Below are 23775 nucleotides of genomic sequence, written 5' to 3'. Positions count from 1 at the left end.
CGTTGCAGCTGCGCTTTAGGGCCTGATTCTCATTTGCTGATTTCACAGTGTCTTGGTGAGAGTGAGTCCTCATTTACACTGATAAGACTGAAGTGCCTTTATAGCTCCCATCAGATCAGGCAGTGACTTTGAAGAAAATAAACCTCTGATTTTAGACAAAGAGCTGGAGTGTAATAAAAGCTGCATGTTATCCTTCACAGGCACCTTGAATGAGGCCACAGGGAGCAAAATAAAAAGACTGGAAAGCACGGCCTCTTTTCCTTCAGTTTTATGATTTACATTTTTCTAGCCCTTTGATTTTTTGGTCTCTAATTAAGTCATAAGATTGGGTGAGGTGGGTGCTTGCATGAACTGGATGGCCACCTGTGTCACTTAATGAACTGAGCTACTAATTATAGGTGGAGGTGACTTCAGAGGGCTACTTTCAGTCAGGAATTTGAAGTAGCAAAACTTTGCTAAGAGAAACGCCCAAAGTATTTGTTTTCTGGAAGGGTTGACACCACTGGGGCAAGGTAAGCTATAAAAGGAATATTTCTGCTGCCTGCTGTCGCACATTCTCTATTGACATTCCTTCGTGTAGTCAATGTGCTCTTTGGGCTTGGGAAATCACTGGCTTTTTGCCATAGAAAGATGACACTATAATGTACAGTGATTTTATCTGCTCGTGGTTTTCTCAGTGTTTTGGGGAGAAAGATGAATTCCACTAGTCATCTTTTCTGTTATAGTATATAGTAGCCTCTTTTAAAGGACCTCTGGTAGGCCAGGTAGTACCACCAGCTAAAAATGATTTTCTGCAATGAAAAAGTTTTGTCTTCTCTGAGATTTCCAGCTCTTCCTCTGCCATTTGTCCTTCTGTTGCATAAGAAGCAATTCCCGAGCTGTGTTGTTCATAGGGCAGCACCTCAAGACCCTGAGAATATTTTGATAAGTGCATGGTGTAGGTAGTTGTTCATTGAAGTAACATGGATTTCTTCAGTGGGGCACATTTTCTTTATGAGAATGGGTAGCAGTCATGAATTACTGTGTAAGCGGGGTAAACACCATTTACTTGGGCTCCTGAATTATTAAAAGACTGTTTTCTACTGCATTCCTTCAAGGGGAGAGAGATGTATTGAATCACAAGGACCATTCCTGAAGTGAAAGAGCAGACTGCTATCCTCATGTTTTATTTTCTGAATTGAAAGAAATGGTAACCTTGGGTTTGGTTTGCTTGCAATAGCTTTTGTTTTTTGTTTTTTGCCTTTTTTTTTTTTTCAGAATAAGGAAGTGACATGCAAAAGGGAGAAGTGTCCAGTGCTCTCCAAGGACTGTGCTCTCGTCATTAAGCAGAGAGGAGCTTGCTGTGAGCGTTGCAAAGGTGTGGTTCCCTTCCTGTTGTTTCCCACTTTTTAAAATGTGATCAGTGCACATTTAGGTTGCCAAAGATAGGACAAAGTTTGGAGCTTCTCAGCTGGGACTTGGCTGTCACCAGAGGCTAGAAGAGGGCAGTAACCATATTCAAAATATATATGTTTACAAAGCTGGGGGAGATACATAACTTCACATATTTTTCCTGCAATTATTACTTTTTGCATGGCGATGGTCCTTTAGAAATACAACTTTATTCTTCATTGCTATGTTGTCAGTCTTTTAAGAGTTATCTCCTAATTTTATTAGAAATATTTTAGATGAACATCAATCTGCTAATAGTCACCAGTCAATAAGAATTCCTTAAACTTTTTGTGTGGCTGGACAGAATAGCAATAATGCTTCTGAGTAATAAAGAGCAGGGTAATTATACATGCCTATTCCTATTTCTCCTCATACTGGAAACAAACCAAGCAAATTTTAGTCATTGTACTAAACATTTCCTGATTCAAAAAATAATATTGTGGACACTTTTATGAAAACCAAATGAGCAACTGTATGAACATTATACATTTATTTATTGACCAATACTGTATATTCTAAGCTCTTTAGAATGAGAGAATTATAAAATAAAAAAAATTAGTGTAGGCATGCATGGCATGTATCTACTATGCTTAACCACATGACAAATATACAAGTAGATGAAGTTGAAAACTAGATTTTTTTATGTTGACGCAGTAAGTAATGTGCTCTAAAACATTTATTTTGCTGAGGGACTGCTGACACAATCACTGAGGTTCAGAATGTCAGATTCATACAGCTTTACTTTATTTTTCCTCTGTTGCTTTTAATTCCCCACTGATGATTGTGTGCTATTGGGAGGGAGATAGAGTAGGATAAATTGTTAGGAAATGGAAGCATTTATTGCCTTCTCAGGGGAAATACAAATGCAGGAAAACAGATTACACTGAAATTCAGATGGAAGAGACATAATGGATATGTATTTTTCCTGAATGGTTGCAGAGGTGTGTTAGATGCTGTGCTTATGATTTGCTTCTGTGCTGCAGCTATGGAATAGGTTTGGCAAGCCCTAGTTCGAGGATTTGTCTAGAAGCCTGATGCTTAAAAGAGAAGGAAATGAACTGGAAAAAAATTAAAGCATTACAGAAACAGTAAGAATTTGAAGTTGCAGGTTTTACGTAAATTACATGTAATTTATTTCTTTTGTAAAATAGTGTTTAGTGTCAGCTTTATCGGAAAAGATTCCTAAGTGTCAGTTTGATTAGGATGGAGGTTGATTTTTCATTTCCATAATGGAATATGTAGTTGCTCAGTAGTCTGAAAATTTTATATACGTACATATACATATGTGCATGCATGCATGCAAAATTAAAAGAATGAATGTTTCAAAGCTGAAAATACAAACAGTGTTTTAATTCAGAGTCTTTGTAAGATTTTCTGTTTATCCTGAATTGGGGGGGGGTACCTAAGGAACATTATTAATAGACTTGAGCCTAGCATCTGCAGATTTGTATACCTGACATCTCTAATGTGATAATTAATAGAAACTGTTAAAAAATAGAATTAGGAGGCCCATGGATACTTGAGATAGAAGAGTTAGTTAGAGTCCTTTTAATATATCAATGGACAGAGAGATCCCACTAGTAGGCATCCAATAAGATCCCTCACTAAAAAAGTGCTAAAAAAACTAAGCAGCCCTGAGTTTGTAGAGAAAATCTCCTCATCAGCAAATAAGTAACACGTGAAGTGTATGATCCTTTCGTAGTGAAAGAAGGTTGCCAGCATATCCTTGCAAAGATCTCAACTTGTCAGTGTGCTCAGAAAAAAACTAGAAAAGGGGCTAAGAGGGACAGAAATAGTGCTGCTGATGACCTAATCTCTGTAGCATTGTAAAGGAGGAGGGCTGCCTGCAAGGAGTTGCAGAAAGTTCTCTCAGTAGCTCTCCAAAGGGAAGACTGAATGTTAAGTTTGTTAGGAAAGGAGTAGCTTACAAAACAAAATGCCCCATTTTTCCTCTATGTGAGTCAGGTAGGCTGCTTATTATTGCCCTTCTGGAGGCTAAAGTAGAACTATGGACCTTGCCCTGTATTTTTGACACTCTCCTAGGTGTTTCTTGGTGGCTGCTGTCAGACAAAAGATTCTTGGTTAGAAGGATGCTTGGTCTGATCTAACATGGCAGTTTCTATGTGCTTAAAATGCATGAAGAACTTTAAATTTCAGAATTTAAAAAAAAAAAGCTCTCAAGGGCTTAATTTTCAAAGTAGATGTGAAATTTTCTACTTAGTTTTTCTGCTCCTTCTGAAAGGTAAAGCAAAATACGCACCAATTTATGAACTACAGCAGTCCTGACGCCACACATTGTCACCGGGTTGTTCTGGTTCCAGCGGAAGAGGCTGATGGAGCCACTTCTATCCCCAGGAAGGCCGCTTGCTCTCCTGAACACTGCTGGAGCTCCTGCTCTGTTATGTGCAAGGTCCTAAATGAATGTCCCATGGGGAGTAATTGGGGAATCAAGGCTGGAAATACCAGCCTGGCTGCCTAGCACTTCAGCTGCTCCCTTTGGTGTCCCAGCAGCTCCCCAGCACTCCCCACATGAAGCTCAGCTGCAGCTGGGACTTGGCCCTGCAGCACTTGTTCTCAGTTACTATTTTGTCAGGCTGCCAGAGTGCCCATAGGGAATGCAAGCAGGAAAAGGGAAACAGGGATTTTTTTATATTTTTTTTATTTTTTTTTCTGGTTGCATTTCATCTAAACGTGAACAAAATGTTATGAAGAAAAGATCTCAGGATCTGATGGCTTTTTTCTTGGCTTCTTTCCAAAGCCTAGAAGAGCTTAATCAGGCCTTAGAGGCTGTTGCCAGCTCTCTTTGATAGCTTCATGTCTTCCTACCTTGTGAAGAAATGAATGAATGAATGAGTGAGTGAATGAATGAATGGCTGCTGTCATTTGAATGCAACATCAGAAGGATAACATTAAGACCAAAGGGTGTATTCCAGAACTGGCTTGTGTAGGAAGGAAACCACCGCTTATGAGTCATTTGTAACACTGCTGCCAGTGCATTTCATTCTGTCATGAGGAGCATGAGGGCATATGCCCTCATTGCTGGGAGGTTGGACTAGATGACCTTTAAAGGTCTCTTCAAACCCAAACTTTTCTGTGATTCTATCTGTCTGCAGCACTGCATGCAGATGAACTCTTGTATTGAGAACTTTGCATACAGGAGAAACTGAATTGTTGGTAGAGAACTTTTCCTGCAAACAGTTGTGTACTAAGCATAAGTCCCTTGCTTCTGTCTGGGTATTTGTATGCTACTTAGATAATTTCTAGCACTTTTTTTTTTTTTATTTCTTAATAAACAGGAAAAGTAAGGAAGAGCAGCAACTATGGCTTTTGCAATCAGAAAATCCACTGTGGTGGAAATTAAATAGGAAAAGATTTGGCTTTACTTAATCTTGGAATCATAGAATATTGAGTTAGAAGAGTCCCACAAGGATCATCAAAGTCCAGCTCCTGGGCTTTCACAGGACAACCCCAAGAATGTGTCTGAGAGTGTTGTTCAAACAACAGTTCAAACAAATACTCTTGAACTCTGTCAGGTTTGGGGCCATGACCACTTTTCTGGGGAGCCTGTTCCAGTGCCCAACCACCCTCTGGGTGAAGAACTTTTTCCTAATACCCAGCCTAAACCTCCCCTGACACAACTTCATGCTGTTCCCTTGGGCCTGTCACTGATCACCAGAGAGAAGAGATCAGTGGCTGCCCCTCTGCTTCCCCTCGTGATGAAGTTGTAGATTGCTAAGAGGTGTAAGATTTAAATTAAGATTTAGGATTTAAATTTTCCAGACTAACCATGAGTTTTAACATTGTTCTTGACTTTAGGCCCACAGGACCTTGATAGTAACGTCAGTGGGGCAAGGCACAATTTTGCTATGTGTTTATGCAAAGTCTGGAACAGAGAAATGTAGACCTGTGATTGTGGCTCCCTGATGCAAGGAAAGTAAAAATGACTAAGACTAATAGTGAAAATTTTCAAGAAGAAGAATATTCTTTTGACAGATATTTACTGTAGTTTATAAAATATACCATGTACCTCTAGAATACTATTTGTTTTGAAAATACTAAAAAATTAAGCCCTCTTATTACTTTTACAAGGTCACTTTTCATCTCTGATTTTATTTAATATATTTAATGAAAACATATGAGATCATTGAGATTGTAGAAATAAGCATTTTCTTATGTAGTTGGATGGAGACCTGTCACTTAGATATAGAGCTCTCTACAGATCTAATAATAAATTATTTGCTTTGTGAAGAAAGTGGTATTACTGGCTCACGACTGTCTAAAGTTTGCATTTCTAAAATGGTGCATGATATTCTACTCTCTTATCCTAAGAATCTGAATCTTCTATGGATATGCAAAGACAAATTTGGTGGGTATTTTTTTTACAACAGAGACAATTTGTTCAGAATTTTCTTTCAGTTCCCCTGTGAAATTTTGCATTTTCTGTCCTTCTTAACTTTTGAGAGTTACTGGGTTTTTTTTTGTTGTGGTTGGTTTTTTTGTTTGTTTGATTTTGGATTTTCTTTAAATTATGGATCTTAGAGGTTCTTGTGCTATGCTCCATTGATCTGAAATCTACCAAAGAATGGAATCCCAGCCCAGGCAACAGCATTGCTAAGTCCCCTGAATATTGAATATCCAAAGCTATTGTAGTTAATTGTGCGTTTCTTGGAAAGGCTATCAAATGCTGTGATTGAGGATTTCAGCCTATTTCAGCAGCCAAGTTCAGCTATTACGACTGGCTTGCAAAGGGAGTTAGAGGGAGGTTATAAGATTATCGGTGTTCTGGCTACTCTGCTAATGCCCTGGAGAATCCATATGTACATTTGGCACTTTGTTCACTGTGGACGCCCCTGGTATGAGATGCTAGATACCAGTTTGGTGTGCTGCTGTAAGGCTGACGGGACCTTTGTGTGGGGCCCTCTAACTTGCAGCCCACCCTTGCATGCTTTAAGGCAAGCTCTCAGAGACAAGGGATGATAACATGGATGGAGGGGGATGGGATTGGACGGGAAGACAATATAGATATTTTCCTAAAAGGTCTTTTTCACCTTCACCTGAATAATCTAGTCCTGGCATCTGTCAGAGACTGGTTAAGGGAAAAGATGTCTTAACTTTTCTATTGGTCTTTCCCACTGCTTCTGAGCCTCTTGGTAATGTGTTCCAGCTCCAAATCAGGAGGCCTTTTTCTTGCGGCTGGAAGTACGGGTTCATGTCAGCATTCATTCAGTTTTTAGCTTTGTATTTCAAGCAAAGGCAGAGATTTTGAAGCAGTGACACATAACCATCAGGGACAGTACCACCCAGTATAATCCTGATGCCAGTTTTAATTACTTATGGTTATGCCTAAGAAAAGGTCTCTATCTCTCCATTCTTCCTTTGAGTTGACTCTTCTTGCAAAGGTCTTGCATATACTTTTGATATCCCTTGAATGTCTGGTGTATCCTACTGTGTTCAGTAGCACCTACAATTTTGGATATTCCCTTGCTGAATATAATTTTCCATTTATGTAAGAAACTTCTAATGAACTGTTTTGTCGTGTTGTCATAAATACTTTTGCAGTCAAATATCAGTTACCCAGATTTTTATTTTAATGTTTTTAAATGCTATGTTTCTCTGGAACAACATGATAAATGTTTTAGGACATGTAATACTGGAATAAGAATTTCTTTCAGTATTTGACTTTGAAGCTGCAAACTGTGCTGATCATGAATGATTTTGCTAGTATGAGGAAACTGGGTGTAAATGGCAAATAGTTGTGCCATCAAGCAACATCGTTCGTGAAAAAGCTCATAACCATGAGAGATAACAGTTCTCCAGCTGCCAGGCTTGGCAAGCACATTAAGTGTCAGCTCAAGATTCAATGGCAGCTCTAACTATGTGGCATTTTGGATCACTAGGTTCTTCGGAACCCTACAGAGTGACTTTTTTCACCCTGTACATACCTTCATGGAACGTAAGACATTTGGGAAGGCGAAATTCAGTTCCAGTGGTGTGCAGGGGGCAAAAACAGCACTGGGAGGAGTTGATGTGTTTGTTTCTGCTGCTATTTTCTCAGCTTTGCATCATATGCCTGTGAACCAGAACAGCTCACCCCCATGGCCACTTTATTCTGCTGTGTTGTGCACCCTTTATATGGTCCCTGTGCCTTGCATCCCTTGGGTATTGTAGTTGTGATGGCTCAGCTGCAAATAGGTTTGCTTGTACTCAGTCACAGAGGAAAGAGTTGGATTTTCACTGTTTAGAGCTGGTCTTGATAAGCATGGGAGGTTTTGTATACATTTTCATGCTTCTGTGTTGACAAATGAAGACCAGGGTTACACAAAAGGAAGTTTAATTTTCTGGTAGCTGTCAATGGCTTTACCATCACTAAGAAATATGAAAATATATTTTATAATAGGTGTATGTGTGATTCACAATTCTTTCATTGTGGCCAACAGATTTCATGCCAGGGACATACTGCAGAATGTGCAAGGTTTTTTTTTTTGGGGGGGGGGTTTAGTTGTTTTTTGTTTGGCTAGATCTGGTATTTAGTGTTAGCATGCCTGGATACCTCCCTGAGGAATAATTTATCAAACACTAAATAAAACATGTCTTCTGACTGTTTTCTTTTTCCTAATGTTTATTTTCCATGCCAATAGAGAGGTTACTTTTTTAAATAGAAAGTGGAGGGAAAGCAAAAAAAGACTTAATAGGAGAAGAAAGATGCTGAAGAAATGAGGGATGGGGAGCTAGTCTATTGTGCACCAATCTATCACTTTCTCTTGGGAGAATAAGGAAATGACTTGTCTATAAAATTCTCATTAGCCTAAAATAAGCACAAGTCTCTTCTGGCATCTTATTAGGCAATGTCAAATTGAGTAATAAAGCGTTGTTTTTAATGAACTGTTGAGGACACTGGTTGAGCTTTAGCACTACTAAACTGTCTCTTACAGTCAATTTCCCTATCTTCATGATGGTGCTATGTGCTGGGGTGTCTGGGGAAGAAGAAAAAAGGGTCATTTATCAGAATTGCAGGATTTGGAAAGACAAATGGCTTCCTGATCATCAACTTGTCTACGTGCCAATAACAAAATCTGCTATAATTTGCCTCTTTTGTTATTCCAGTCCAATTTTATGTGAGGATTTTTGTTTTGGAATTAAATTGTTCTTTTGAATGAAATTGGCCAAAGGTTGGTTTATTATGTTTGAAACTAAGGTGCCCAAGTATGGCATGCGTAACATTGAAACAAAGTTGCTAAGTAAGCAAATTAGAAGTTATTTAACTATTTTAGCATAATTTTTTTTCATGCTGGAAGGACTCAAGTCTAGAGGATCATTTTGCCTTTACGAGGTGACTAGAAAGTAATTAACATTAGTTTCCACTGTGTATGCAAACTTCAAAGTATTCAGTGGTTTGGTTTGATTCAGATAAGCCACTTTAGGCTTGCATGTTTATCCAGGACTTATCTGAAATATTTGGATTGAAGGAGGTAATGGCAACAAAACCTGCAACTAGCTGAAAGTTAATATTTTACATTAATAAAACACCAACTATTCTTAAAGAAAGAAGCAGGAAAGACTAAAAAATCAGGACACACTCCTTCGCTGATATGAATCGCCTTAGCTCTTTTAAAATAGATGTAGACCATTGATATTTAACTTCCTTCCATATGAGGAATCCTAAAGGTTTTCCTTATAGGGTAGGGTATATGACTCAGGATCAAATTTACTTATTAATGTCAAATCTGTTACTTTTCACATACTCCATTGAGCATTCTCAGGCTTTTTGGCTTACCTTCTTGAAAACCTCTTCTGTGACCCTTTTTTAAAAAAGTTTTGTTTTAATTAGGTATTCGGGCAGAAGTAAGGGGATGGCATTTAAGTGATCGTCCTAAGCTCTGATCTTTCTTAATTTATTCTTTTCTTCTGCTCGCGCTTTCAAATTGTGGATGGAGACAGTAAGTTAATGTACTAATATTTCCAAGGGGCTTTGAGGGAATAAAAAGCACTTTAAAAAGACTTTTAGGAACTTGAAGTATGTTCCATCATATTCTGTTTTGGAAATTGACATCAGGGACTTTGCTGATCCCTTTGAACACGAAATACTCAGTGACTGCTACTTTCCAAGGCAAAGATGAGGGACCTTTAACCATGGATGAGCCAGAATGGCTTGACTGAGCTGGCACATAGAATGAGGCAGGTTTCACTCAGTTGAATTTAAGTGAGGCTCGGAAATTTCCATGCCATGAGTAGTGGGACTGGGAAAGTCCGGCTGTATGTTTGCAGGTGTCAGCTGAGAGATTTGTACATTGAAAGTGAGGTTGAGAAAAACTAGCTGGTATGTGGGCTTTGTTTCTTTTTCCTTTTGAAGAGTGAGTGGTGGGTGTAGCTCTAGGGCATCCAAAGGGCAGAGTGTCAGGGCACACCTCTGGTCAGAAACAGGTTAAAGTGTCACCCAGAGATTGTAAAGCACTCCTTTCTTACCCTTTTCAGTTTTGCTTGACATTCAGCTTTCCCCCATCTCTCACCAAGACTGCTTGTGTTACCGGCAAATTCTCCCCTTCCCTCATGCTGTTTTCCTCAACTGAGCATCTGCTGAAATCCAGCTCCCACCATGCCTCGCATTGGCGTTGGATGGGTGCTGCTCTGTCTCCCTTATTCAACCTGCTGGCCCATGCCAAAGCTGAAGAGCAATCTTAGTATCTCCAATGCTTCTGCAGACTTTTCCATCCTGGTCTTCATTTCTAAATTTCCCTTTTGCTGCCTGCAAGCTCTACCTGCCATGGTTTCATATGGTGTGCCATTCCTTTTCTGCTTTCCACAGGGACAATGGCTTGTGCTGCAGGGCAGAGGATTTTATAGCATAGCTTGGACATGCACTTCAGGCAAGAGCAGTGCAGACTGTATGGACAAACCACCTTCATGCTTTGTTGACCAGACTAATCCTGGAACTGAAAGTTTCAGTTTAATATGCACATCTGTACATGCAGATTAGCCCAGGATCATTAGCTTTCTTATGGAGGAAACATTTTAAATTAAAAAACATAATTGCTGAGCAAATATGCAAGGTATTTTGCAGTTGCTGGTTTCCAGCCTGGCCCTTGATCTTGGTTCTGGTAAAACATGCACATGGATATTTAACAACGCAGCTTGTTCCATCTTGAGTGTCCTTCACACTTGTAAACTGTTTCTTGGATTGGGATCAGTATGACCTAGGCTTCTGCAACTTGAGGATGTTAAAACACATTGAACCGACTCTGCATTCATCAGTGTTTGTAGTGAGCAGTAAGCGAGACTGTGCTTTTAGATTAACTCAGTGTTTTTCAGAATGGGACTTCAAAACATGTAAGAGGAGTATAGGGCTTCATGCTTCTCTCTTGACATGTTGGCCTGCATGTATGAGAGCTCAGAGAACTGTATTTAATACACTAAGAATCTGAACAAATCACGTCATAGGGGCTTTGCTACTTAAAAAATACAAGATTCGTGTGTATACCTTGTACCTTCTAGTATTTGTCAAAGATGAAATCATAGCCAGCTCTCAGACTACCGATCAACTCTTTTTAAAACATTCGTCTTTCAGCTTGGGTAAGTGAAATAGCCTCAGCATCTACAAATTTCTCCTGTGTTGCTCTGTATTTAGCCTAGAAAAAAATTTTCTAAATACTGCAAATACTGAAGTACAACTCTTCTGTTATATAGGATCTTAACTAGAGGCAGTGAACACATTTGCAAATGATCTTTATATATTGTGTTTCCTTTAAATTTTGTGTTGAATTCAGAATGATTTTATAGGGATTTTAAGTTCCTCCTCACTTCGGAGCTGTGACCCCTGAGTTTTCCTTATATAGTGGCCTGAAAGATTTACTGATGTAGGGCTGATAAATTGCCTTTATTTTCTGAAGGATGTAAAATGCAACCCAAAGCAGGACAGTGCACCAACACAGCAGAGAATGACTTAGAGTAGTTGCTATGGTAGGATGTGGCAAGAGAATGGTGCCATGGGCATCGTTTGACTGACTGTAGTTTTGTGATTCTATGACTCCTTGTACATGTCTGTGTTTCATACAAAGTCTTTGGCAAGAATCCTGTTGGGCTCTTTGATCGAGATAATTTTGAGTAAAATACACTAGTAAAAAAACCTAAAATGGAAAAAAAGCTAAATGGAAAATGGCCATTTTTCCACAGAAAATGGGGTATGTGTTGCTTGTAAAATTTTTCTCTGAAACACTCTTGGTCTCCAAAAAATTTTTCTAATTGAAACAATTTTGCTTTAATAAGATAACTTTTAAAAAACCAAATATTTTATTTCTACTTTATAAGTGTTTTCTAGTTTTGCTTCTCTGGTGAGTTATTTTCTTTTCTTTTTGTTCTTTTTTGGTTTTCTCTTTTGCAAAATACCAGAAAACAGCAAAAGAGTGGGAAGGGAAACTGGTAGGAACATGTAATAAAAATGTGAAAATTAATGTTTGTTTTGGTGTTTGTTTGTTTTCCAAATGGCTCTATGAAACTTCATTTTGCACAAAAAAATGTAGGCTGATCCAGTGCAGGGGCAAGCGAACCTGTTTTCTGTTAACAAAGATGTCATACAGCATACAAAGACATATAAAGTCAAGCCCTATGGAACTCCAAAATGCCTCCACTGCTTTTAGTTTATATGGATGGTGATCCCTTCTGTCATGAAAGTGAAGAGGCATAGAACAGAGGTAGCTCTGCCAATGTCAGTTCATCCATGCTGAACTGCACTTCCTGAAGAGCTCTCACAAGGGCTTTGGTTAATGGATGAAGATAACATGGCCAGACTGGATAATGAATGCTTTTTCCAGCTCTTCTTTTACCTTCTCTCCTCCCTCTCGCTGTTCAAGTGCATGAGTGACTGAGTAGTTCAAGAATGGACTGCACAATAAACACTAACATTCATTTTTAAGTAAATTGTCGCTGATTTTGGTTTGTCTTGAACAGTCAGAGTTAGTAAGGAGTTTGGCCAGTCATGCATCAGCAGCAGATGTTCAGGGAAGCACTGCTGCCACCCTCCCAGGACACGATCCTTCTTGTTAGTCCCAGCTCTCATCTCCACCTCTTCTGTTAACCCAGGGGAGAGCGGAGGTTACGTTTAGGATGTTGCTCTATGATCCTCATCAGCAGCTTCCCACAAGATTGCATTCAACGGAACTGATGTGCTTCTGTCTCGTCCTCTAGATTGCAGTTTTGAAGGACGTACGTACAACAGCTCTATGAAATGGCACCTCCCTAGCAATCCCTGTGTTACATACCAGTGCCAGGTAAGGATGTCATAAACATTGTGCTAATTGAGTTGTAAGCTTTTCCTAGGAAATTCTGAGCCTTTGTTTATCCAGTCCAAATAACCCGAAATATTTTATACCCAAAGCACAATATGGACTTTGAATTTAAACTAATTTAAATCCACTCAGATGTGGCCAGCTATAACCAAACATTCAGAAGGATAGGTTTTAAATGACTTGAGTATCCCCATACCCAAACTGAAAGAGAGGTACACAGCCATGCCATTTCCTGCTATCTTGACCTTGAAATATGTCTTTTTTTTTTTTTTTTTCCAGCATGCTAAGCCTTTTGTGAGATACAAATTATTTTAGTAATTGGACACTTCTGTGTGTATGTATCCCTGGGTTTTACCTGGGATGTTTTTTAAGAGAAACCCACAACCAGATCTTCATTTCCTGGGCTCCCGCACTGTTAACACAGTGGTATTTTTGGTAGCTTGCCTATCTGCAACCATAACATTTTCAAGATTATTGATTTTCAGATTCAAACCAAGTAATTATGTCGGCAATTTTAGTTTCTCTCTGTGAATAGGTCTGCCATTTTGATGACAATTTGAGCTGGTTTTAATAATAACACTCAGGCAGCTACTAAGAACGGCAGTTAGAAGGAGGAGAGATGAATGAGTATGAAGAGCTTCTACTAACAGAACAGAGTTTCATGGTTTTCTCTTGTTCTGTAATACTTCTGCTCTGTGAAACCCACCTGCATTTTTAAAGATGAGTACACTGAGAAGACTGAAGTTGGAACAGCAGTATTCTGTATCCTTGCACTTCATGAAAAGATACTCACTATGTGAATTTAGATATGCTGCATGAAAGTATCAGTTCTTTATTGCCTGTTTCAGTGTCTAAATGCAAAACTGGGTGGTCCTGTTTACCCTAGATCCACACATTTAAAAAAGTTTTCCCTTGCTTCCAACAGCAAAACTGCAAGCAGAAAAAAAAAAGGTAACAGCCTTTTGGGCACAGAACCTCACACCCAGATTTGTTCAGGAGGACTCTTGACTTCTGGAATAAGTACAGGAAATGTTAATTTACTAATACTTATCAGGCAAAACATCAAAGATAAGTGTCTCCCCTCTACAGAACAAGATGCTTTTATCTGCTTTCTAAGTCTGTTTTCATCCAATGGGAGAGGGAGGAGAATGCCTTGTGTCTGGCCTGTTTTCACGAGAGCTGCATGGCAGATTACCGAGGTTAAGGATTCCTGATAAAGCAGGATTCCTTTTCCTAAGAGGATGCTAGATTTCTTACCTGATGCATTTTAAGGCAAATCCTGTGTCTGGAGTCAGGGAGACTCAAGTGGATCTTTTGACTGTGGATTAACCCGAATCATGATACCAGGCAGCAGGTACAGAGAAAAAGAGGTTTTGAAATCCAGTGCTTTGCAGCATATGCTGAGCTTTAATTGTACTGCTAGTAAATGGGATTTTTTTGCTTGTTCAAGCAACCACAGTGCTAACAATGAACGTGTCTGATCTGCATGTTTTACAGGAAGGAGTGATAGTTGAGTCAGAAGTACAGTGTGTTGTTCATTGCAAAAACCCTTCCAGACTCAGGGGAATGTGTTGTCCTGTGTGTCCAGGTGAGATTTTATGGGAAAATGCTGTTCTACATGTGCAACTGTATTTCTAATGATACCCATTGTTACCTGTGAGGCTGCCTCTAACTTCTCTGCTGTATCTAACCAGTTACTAAAATGTGGGCTGGTGACTTGCAATGCACAAAATGACACAAGAAGAACCTGCTTAATACTTTTTAGTAGAGGACATGCAAACTAGGGGATACATAGGCAATAGCCTGTGGCAATATCCACAGATGTATTTATGTAATTTTTCAGAGGGTCTGTCAGCTGGGTTTGCCTGGCTGATGACCATGATTTTGTTAGAGGGAAAGTATAAGAGTAATCCTAAAAAAAGGAGATTCACTTTTTGAAGGGGAATGGGAGTGGGTTCCCTTTGTGAAGCACAGAGGCAAATTACCATGGTTTTTTGAGGCTGATTTTATTTTAACAGAAGTTTTGTAGGCAAACACTACTCCAGTTGTGATCTAATGGTTTTATTATATTTTGATTAGTTGTAATATCTGCCAGCATCTAATATAAACCCAGAGAGTAAGAATAAGTTAGTAAAAAGCGAACAGCTTAAAAAAGTGTTTTAAAGCCACTTCTAATGGAAGACTTGACCTAGCCTCTACTTCATTGGTGCAAATTTCTCTGTTATAGAATGATTTTTTCTTTCCCCCCAAAAAAGACATTTAGGGATTTTTAAGGATTTGTTAAGGCTTCTGAAGTGACTTGTATTCTTCTGAAGTGATTCGCTCTCTACAGCCATCTGAAAGGAGGTTGTAATAAGGTGAGGGTTGGTTTCTTCTCCCGGGAAACTAGAGACAGGACAAGAAGATATAGCCTCAAGCTGCACCAAGAGGGGTTCAGGCTAGACATCAGGAGGAATCTCCTCATGGAAAGGGTTGTTAAACATTGGAATGGACTTCCCAGGGAGGTAGTGGAGTCACCATCTGTGGAGGTGTTCAAGAAACGACTGGATATGGCACTTAGCGCCATGGTCTAGTTGATAAGGTAGTGACCAGACAAAGGTTGGACTTGATGATCTTGGAGGTCTTTTCTAACCTGTATGATTCTGTGATGCTGTGATTCTGTGATACTGTATTAGAGAGGATGGTATGATTTGTTTTTCATATTGCTCTGCAGTGGGGTGTGTTATAGAGAAAAGGCAGCATGCTACCTTGAGCTAAACTTATTCAAATGCTGTTTTCCAGGTTGTGTATTTGAAGGGAGACTTTACGATGAAGGAGAAGAATTTAGGCCTCAAGGAAATAAATGTACCAAGTGCTCTTGTATTGTAAGTATTTGCCTTTTGGCATTGTATCTCCCTGTCTGAACTTCAAAAGGCACATTATTATTGCCATAACAAAGCAAAAAATATAAGGAATTCAACACTATTATGCATTCTTCTCTTGGAATTTGGGTTTATATTAAAGAATTTGTGGCATTAATACATGGTATCGCTCACATTCTGAGTTTATAATCTTTTTTGTGACCTTACACTGTATGCAGATGAAGCAAGATATTTGGGAAAGGGCTGATCTGTTGAATTAGTGGTGCTTTTTCTGTGATGGGATCATGCAGGAGGAGACAAAAAGCTGGATTTTTTGGCTTGATGCTTAATGAAAAGCATCCTGGATTTTATTCTTGATTAGCAACAATATAGAGAGGAAGTAATAACTGCATCCTTTGGATAAAGAGCACAGGCTTCTTTTTCACTTCCATTAAGTTAAGAGATAATGCTGTATGAGTTGGGGTAAATAACTTTGACTTCATTACTGTAATCTGTGAGACAAGTAAAATGCAAAGTTCAGATCACTGCTTTTGTTGCAATTTGTGGGCTGGTTATCAGCAGAATATGCAAGGCTGGGGAACTTTACATTTCAGTAGAATGCTGAGAGATTTGTCAGTACCAGACACGGTTCTCCTGCATCATGAAAATAAAATAAAAAAAGGAGGAAAGATGGACTTCAAAAATTAGTATATATTTATACATAGGCACACATTTAATGAAGCTGCTACAGAGAACTTAGGCTGTTTTGTGGGGAAAAAAAATGCTGGTAATCTGCAAAATTAATTCACATTATATCATTACTGTTCCTATGGAGATTAGGGTGTTCAGGTAATTTTTTTTTTTTTAATTTTAATCCTGTAATAATGAAAATATGCCACCACTCATGTCACAGTGATATACACCCTGGGCTCCTGCTCTGCCAAATGCCTTCTGTCCCAGGCTGAGAACCATTGCTCCCTCTGTACCTTGTGGGTCCCCCTCTCACTTCAGTTCAGCTGTAGAGCAGCTCTGGCTTTCCTTAGTTATGTTCCCCAGGGGAAGGCAGGTCTGAGTGGTTGAGAAGTTTGTGGAGAAATGCTTAATTCTTTTTAGGTTGTGCTTTGCTCATTCATAAGTACTGTACAGATATTGCCTATTGCCCAATTATTGGTGTGCCAACATCTCCTTGATCAACTTTCCTTTGTTCTCTAAATATCAAAAGCAACTGTGCTGAGAAGAGCATGGGGGGTGGGAGATCTTTAGGGAGAGCAATATAAAGAAATACAGGAATATAGGGTCCCTCCTGAGGATCTTACCTTGACAGTTACTAGTATCAGCTATGTTAGGGAAGGAAACACATCAGCTACTGAAAGACATTTAAAGCCTCAAGCAAGAGGCTTAACTTCCAAGAAAGACAGCATGATTGTTTTGGATGTTAATAACATCTGTATAAAATGTCCAGCTCTCATTTTGAATCTTATTGACAGCCAAAGAAATGCCATCTATGCGTGAGCCACACCAGACCTCCCATCCCTCTCTTTGCAAAGTCTTTTTTTTACCCTCTTGCCAGTTTCCTTCAGAATTTGAGCCTATAGAATTAAATTTGAAGTAAATAATGGGAGCATCCTTAGGGCTTGTGATAGTGGTTTGCTGCCTGCTTTGCATCCATTCCCTTTTGGAATGGGTCTCCAGTGAATCTCTTATCTAAGCAGTTGGTGGATGGATGCCTTATTTAAAGATACCTATCTAGTCATGTGATGGGAGCAGGCTTGTGGGTGATGGGCTGTAAGTTGTCCACATAAAAAAAAGGAAGCTCCTCACTCCAAATTAGATTTCTTCTGGGATTTCAGATTGTAACTATTTAGCAAGTCTTTCATGGAAATGTGGAAGAGGAAGTAACATAAATTACTGCTAAGATATTTTGAGGATGTGTGTGTGTAAGGATTCCAACCCCTTTCACTTTAGAGTAAATTTTGCATTTCACTCGGGAGTAAACTTTTCTAATGGTGGATTATTCTGGACTCCATAGACCATCACTTTCCAAGGGGTAGTTCTGACTTGGGACTCCAGACAGCATTGAATAGGAAGAAAGTAAAGAGGGGTGGCTGTTATTTGTTTTCCTGGAGAGATGTAGCATTGATCTGCACTCACTAAATGTATTAAAATGAGGAATTACTTAAAAAAAAAGAATTTTATTTTTGCAAAATGGTGCACTCAAAAATCAGTACATATCAGGAGGCCTTGACTGTTGGGCCCCATCTTTGGAAAACTCTTGTGTTGTTCAAGTTTGTGGTATTTTCAGCTCAAAAGGGTGCCTAGTAGATACTATTGAGCGCCTAAAGAACGTGAAATGATTGTTAAGATGTTGGGGGGGGTTTCATTGTTTGTTTTTAAGACACATTTTTTATGCAATTGAGGACAAAATGGGGATCTTGGGAGTTGGAGATCCTTGTCTTGGTGAAGCAGGCTGGTCAGTTGCAGAGCTTCCCATGTGCTCCATGGCCCCAAAGGTTAGAGAAAGCAATGGCACAGCCATGCCTGGGCAATTCACTCAGTCCTTACCTGCCAGGCACTTAACTCATTAATATAGTTTCTGTTTAACACCAATTGTAGTTCTAGTTATTGTCTACTGAAAATCAGACCAAACCCAGCAAACTCATTTCATGGAGGTCACTGAAACAAACCATTAACTAATAACTTTTGGGTTGTTACCGATTCAGGCTGTGCTTGCGGCAGCGAGGCGGAGATGAAAGGCCCTGTATTCCATTACCACTCTCCTAAGCGAGCTGCTCCTTGGGGTGACTAAGATTTCTTGCTGAAAATGAGAATGTATCACCTCTCACTCAATGCATATTGCCTGTCAGGAGTGAACGAGCTGGCTTTTAATGACTCAGTTTCTCTGGGGAGAGGCATTTGTGTAGAAAAGGTGGATGGGATAATAGGGATCTCCTCGCACCTCGGCTGAAACCCAGCTGTCTTGCAGTAATTCAACTGTCTGGCCTGTTCCTGCATTTCGTGACAGGACAGCAGCCTGTTCTAGAGAAACCTTGGCTATTTTCCCTACCATAAGCACCTACTTAAATGAAGGACTGGCTGCTTTAATCAAGTGTTATTTCTCAGATACTACTTTTATGAGGTCGAGAGTGTGTTTCTGCTTGCACAGTAAGAGCACTTGGCTTACATGTTTCCTTTCCTACAGCCTGCATTAAAATAGTCAGACTGTGATTATCGTAAATGTTTTCATTTTCTCTTTTGATGTAGCACGTTTGGAAAAAAAAAAAAAGTGGAGGGGAAGGAGAGAGAGCCAGGGAGGGAGGAGAGGAGGTTTGGCAGGAAAGTGACCTTGTGTGAGAGCGGTAACCACGGAGAAGCTTATCTCTAAATGGTAGTATCCAAACTCATAACTAGCCCCTCTTGACTCACAGCACTGTTACCCAGAGCATGGGCGCTGCGCGTTTCGGCATGCGAGGCATGCGGCGGTACGAGGTACCACCATGCTGAGAGCGCGCAGCACTATGGAGACGCCACGGCCCAGGACGTGCCTTCCTCCACACCCCTGCGGGGAGGAGGGAAGCGGACCTGCGTGGGAAATGATTGGAGGCTGGATTACGGCATTGCTGAGATGGCTGAGAGCTGGGAGTGGGAAAGGTGGCATCGTGTGTCTGTCCTTCAGGGAAGCAGATCATGGGGACAACCATTGGCAGGGTGGTTATGCACATTTGGTCCCCAAACGGCACTGTTTCGCGAAAGCAATGCTGGCCTCTTAGCTGCTGTTCCAAAATGATTTGGAACAAGTGAAACCCAAATGACTGGAAGCGGAGCATGGTGATTTGGGGCCCTTGGAGAGCTGAATCGAAAAGCAGCTTCTGCTCAATCTCCTTTGCACCATCGGAGGCTTTTACACCGCTGCTCAGGGGGACTTGGGACGCACACAGCTACTGGTCTGCAGGTGCACTTGTGGGTGTGTGCATGCAAGAAACGTCGCTCATATTCCTGAGTGTTAGGGTGCAAAAACTGAATAACGAAAGTTTTGCACAAAGGAAAGGGAATTGCAGCAAGAAAAATCTGTTTCTAAATCAGTGAGTAACAGGCGTTTAAACTGTGATAAGTAATGAAAAACTACATATGTGTTTTGTATGTTGAGAGTGGAATTCATCTTCTCTAGCTCCAGCTATTCAGAAGTAATGTATCTGATTTGAACTACTTATCTGAAGTCCTCTTCAGTTAATGCAGAGAGAGAGAGAGAGAGAGAGAAAGAGGTGGGATGGATTACTCTATGCAGATGCTTATCTTCCTCCACTAACTAGAGAGGGAGCCTACCCAGCTCCCTGGCCTCAGAGATGGCTGAAGATAGCCAAGACTGATCCTGCCCCTGCAGTCAGCTGGGTAATTAAGTACCCTGATACTGCTTTAAAGGCCTGGCTTTAACTGGTATTGGGAGCTGCTGGAATACATTCCCATCACAGTAGACTGTGGGGGAGGAACACCAGTCTACTGGGAAATTCAGAGGAGCATGCAGTTAAATGTATCCTCACTAAAGGCTGAAGATAATTCAAATTCAAATTTCCATCCTCAGTGCAGAGCCAAACGCTGATCTTCCCAAATTTCCCTGTACTTCAGCTGCTTTGATTCAGCTCCAAACTCCAGCAGACACTGTCTGCCCCCACTCAGGGGCTAAAGAGTTGTGCATAGGGTTGAAAAAGCAAAGAGTTGATCTTTTGCTAGGAGGAGTGTTCACATCCTCAAAGTTAGTGACATTAGTAGAAGTGGTTGGCTTATGAGTGGATGCAAATGAAGACCAGTAAGTAAGGGTTACTCACTGTGTCTCTGGGAACCACCTAGAAGTTTGTGTGCAGATTTTTTGCAACGTTAGAAAGTTTGGCTTTCTCAATAGCCTAATAAAACCCCAATCTTCCAGGTATGTGAAGTATTGTCTGCACAGGTAGCCAAGGACTTGGTATATACTGAACTTTAGCAAGAAACATAAAGCTGCATGGAGCCATAGACAGTCTCCTGTTACTTTTTTTTTTTAAATCTGATTTTCTTCAGGCTTCAAAAAGTATACCTACTTCCACGGGGATTGTACACTACATGTTCCATGTCTGAAATATTAAATTCCCTTAATTTTTTAAAGATCAAAGTTTAAAGAAAATAATTTGGACGTTAAAAAAGAATGTTTAAAAACAGTGGATTTTTTTTCTCTTATCTCATTGAGATGCATAGCCATTTTTAATCTTTCTTTTGATTTCTCTCAAAAAATGTATCTGACAAAAAGATAAAAAATAATTTTAATAAAAGTAATGGAGTAAAGTTAAAAACTTTAATATTAATATTAAATATTAATTAAATGTTAATATTTAATATTAAATTAATAGCAATTTTTCTGAAATAGAAGTAAACTGTGGCATAGCAGTGCAAGTGGACATAATTCAGTGTAATTATTCAGTGTAAATTATTCATATTCATAAGCACTTAAAATCTCAGACATTAGAAAGTGTTTTTCTGTGGCAAGGTCTCATTTTCTCCCTCCGTGGATGTTTGAATTTTGTCCTACATCTCTCCTACCTGCAGAGCTTCCTAACCCACCTAGTCCAAGTGTATTCCCAGGTCAGGCTGCAGAAACTCTTCATCATACTTTTAATTTTGGTGTGAATCAAATGAGTCTTTCTGTGCAGCTAGAGACTGTGCCCAGTTTGGGCACATTTTGAGGGGAATAGAGATATGGAGCAGCTCTGTGAAAGTCTAGATTATTCTTTAAGGATCATGGGCCCAGAAAAGCAGTATCTTTCTCGTATCCCTTCCTTCTTCAGAGCCTTTTGCTTGCCCTTCGTACCCTGCAGAATTCAGCTCAAATTTACCTTTCATGCTGCAGCATGTTCCATGTTCCTCTCGGTGTGCAGTCGGAGGGGTTCCAGCTGTTCTTCCTTCTTCCCCTTCGTTTCACATAGGTAGCACTATCCAGTTATTATTTCTGAGATGGCATGTATCGGCAGCAGTCAAAGATGAGTACCTGTTGTGCTTTATGTCCTAAGGACATGTATTTCTGTCCCTAAGAGAAAAGAGTATGAAAGAAGAATGTGAAGAAAGATGAAAGTCTGATTTGACAGATTTCTGCAGAGAATTTTTCCTGGTGGAGCAGGAGGGTGGAAACACTGAGGAATTGGAGGAAGGAGCTCTGCCTTTATAAGGCTCTTGTTTGGACAGAGACTGTCTTTGCAGTTTTATGATCCAAGATGATATTATGGTAATTAGTGAATTAGGTGATACTAGAAGCCGTGAAAGACTTAAAACTTCCTGTGTACCTGAAGGGCCCAGGTGAATGCTGATTAACAGCGCCCTGGAACTGTGCATTGCATGAACAACCTCCTCCAGTACAGAGGAAAAATGTCCAGGACTTCTTGTCATCTAAAGAAAATGAATACACAGAGCAGGATGGATTTTTCACTCCTAAAGCATATCAAGAAAACAGTAATGCAGGCTGACCACTTTTAAATGATGATAATAAGGGCTTATACCACGAGTGCAGGTTGCTGTTGTTCCTGAGAGCAAAGGAATAGCTTACGCTGTAAGGTATCTATCCCCTGTCTTGTTAAACTCTTCGTAATTAACAGGCTGAGATTAATTGTTCTTATTGACAAAGAAGAATTAAGTACTCAGAGCTTTAACAGTAAAGGAGAGCTGTTAATAGGCAGCTTCTGACTGTTTTTTATTGGCACTGGGGTGCAGTGAAGATTGCAAACATCTCTGCTGTAAGTCGCTCCTAGCAAAGGCAAGGATCTATCTTAGAGGAAAAGCAAAGCAGTAAGATGGCAGAAAACAAAGAACCTGGTAAATAAGCAAACAAACAAGCAAAACAAGAACCTGCTGGCCAGCAGGGGATGAAAGGGTTGCGCGTGTTTTCAGAAGTGCCAGTGAAGACAAAGGTTTTACCAGAGATGGCTGTAGCACTTCTCGTAAGTGGCTTTAAATGGGAATGTGTGTGGCATCTCATGGGAACGCTTGTGTGCAGAATTGATTTGGGTCTAAAAGATTCCCACAAGTTGTGGTAGGAAGCAGTAAAAGCAATAGCTTGTCAATTAACAGGGTCTTTGTTTGCCAAACGTTTTATGGATAGTCCAAAACCCTTCTGGCTGGTGCTACAATGAAGGAAAGGCTGAGAAGAATAGGAGTGCTTGGATTTCATGTTTGTCACCCTTTCACTTTTAATAAACTTGGATGTCACAGGTTTGGGGCTTGTTATCAGATAACAGTAGTTAATGATTTTAAACTTACACACAACCCTCCGTGTCCTTAGACAAGTTGGTGTATTATACACAATCCTGCTAAATGAATTTACATGAGAGCTTAATGAACTGCATAACACCTACTTGTTTTCCTCTTTCCGATTTTGAAAATCAAAAAATAAAAATAAAATATTAGAGACAATACATTGTTACATTGTTTCAGTTTTGTTTTGTCATAGAATTATAGAATGTTAAGGGGTTTGAATGAACTTTAAAGATCATCCAGTCCCAACCCCCAGTGCCATGGGTGGGGACATCTCCCACTAGACCAAGTTGCTCAAGGCCTTATGCAACCTGGCTTTGAAGATGAAGCTTTTCCACTCCTCTCTCTTAAGTCTGACCTTGTATCACTTTGGGCATTGTAGTATTAAATATTTTTAGTTACTTATGTTCTGTTGTTCACTTTGTTCATGTTTAACGTATTTCATAGAAGATGTAAAGCAAAACTTGGGATCATTAAGTTTGATATGTTGTTGAGCTCTAGTGTGGTTGCCAAATTCCATTTCGACTTACTATCACTCTGCCTAAATTCTCCTTGCTCTTTCTACTGCATCCTACGGCACTGTTTTTGTTTTCTGCTCTTGAAACATTTTTTGTTGATAAGGGAATAAGTTTCCAACTCTACCTGGTAAACTATTTTCCAGCTGGGATATGTGATAAATTAACATTTCTTAAAACAAACCAGTCATGTGGAAAGGCTAGCCAAAGCTCCTTGGATTCCATCGACTTTTTAAATGTTAGCAAGCATGCTTACTGCTTTTGTTGCATTATTTAATGATGAGAGACAAACACATTGGATAGTCAAGGGGAGGAAAATGATATCCAGCAGATTATTTTCAGGATTGTGACAGGCTGTAACTATTTTATACAGCTCATCCTTTTAGGCTGAGTGCAGGATAGGCTGTCAAAACAGACATGGGAAACAGAAAAGGAAAAAAAAAG

General features: G+C 39.8%; 1 protein-coding gene across 2 annotated transcripts in view; it reads left to right on the top strand.

The window, feature by feature from the left end:
- BMPER (BMP binding endothelial regulator) overlaps nt 1-23775 on the top strand; it is a 147745-nt gene that overhangs the window by 23192 nt on the left and 100778 nt on the right. Inside the window, exons 3-6 of one of the 2 annotated variants that reach the window (XM_017823599.1) lie at nt 1258-1357; nt 12610-12692; nt 14208-14298; nt 15492-15574. In XM_017823599.1, coding sequence (XP_017679088.1) covers nt 1258-1357; nt 12610-12692; nt 14208-14298; nt 15492-15574 — 357 coding nt within the window. The remainder of the gene's footprint in view (nt 1-1257; nt 1358-12609; nt 12693-14207; nt 14299-15491; nt 15575-23775) is intronic. The other variant, XM_017823603.1, reaches the window with a different exon arrangement.

Source organism: Lepidothrix coronata, unplaced genomic scaffold (assembly GCF_001604755.1).
Source record: "Lepidothrix coronata isolate B3197 unplaced genomic scaffold, Lepidothrix_coronata-1.0 Scaffold3, whole genome shotgun sequence".
Lineage (NCBI taxonomy): Eukaryota > Metazoa > Chordata > Aves > Passeriformes > Pipridae > Lepidothrix > Lepidothrix coronata.
The sequence above is the reverse complement of the archived record's forward strand: the minus strand, read 5'-3'. Positions and strand labels throughout refer to the sequence as shown.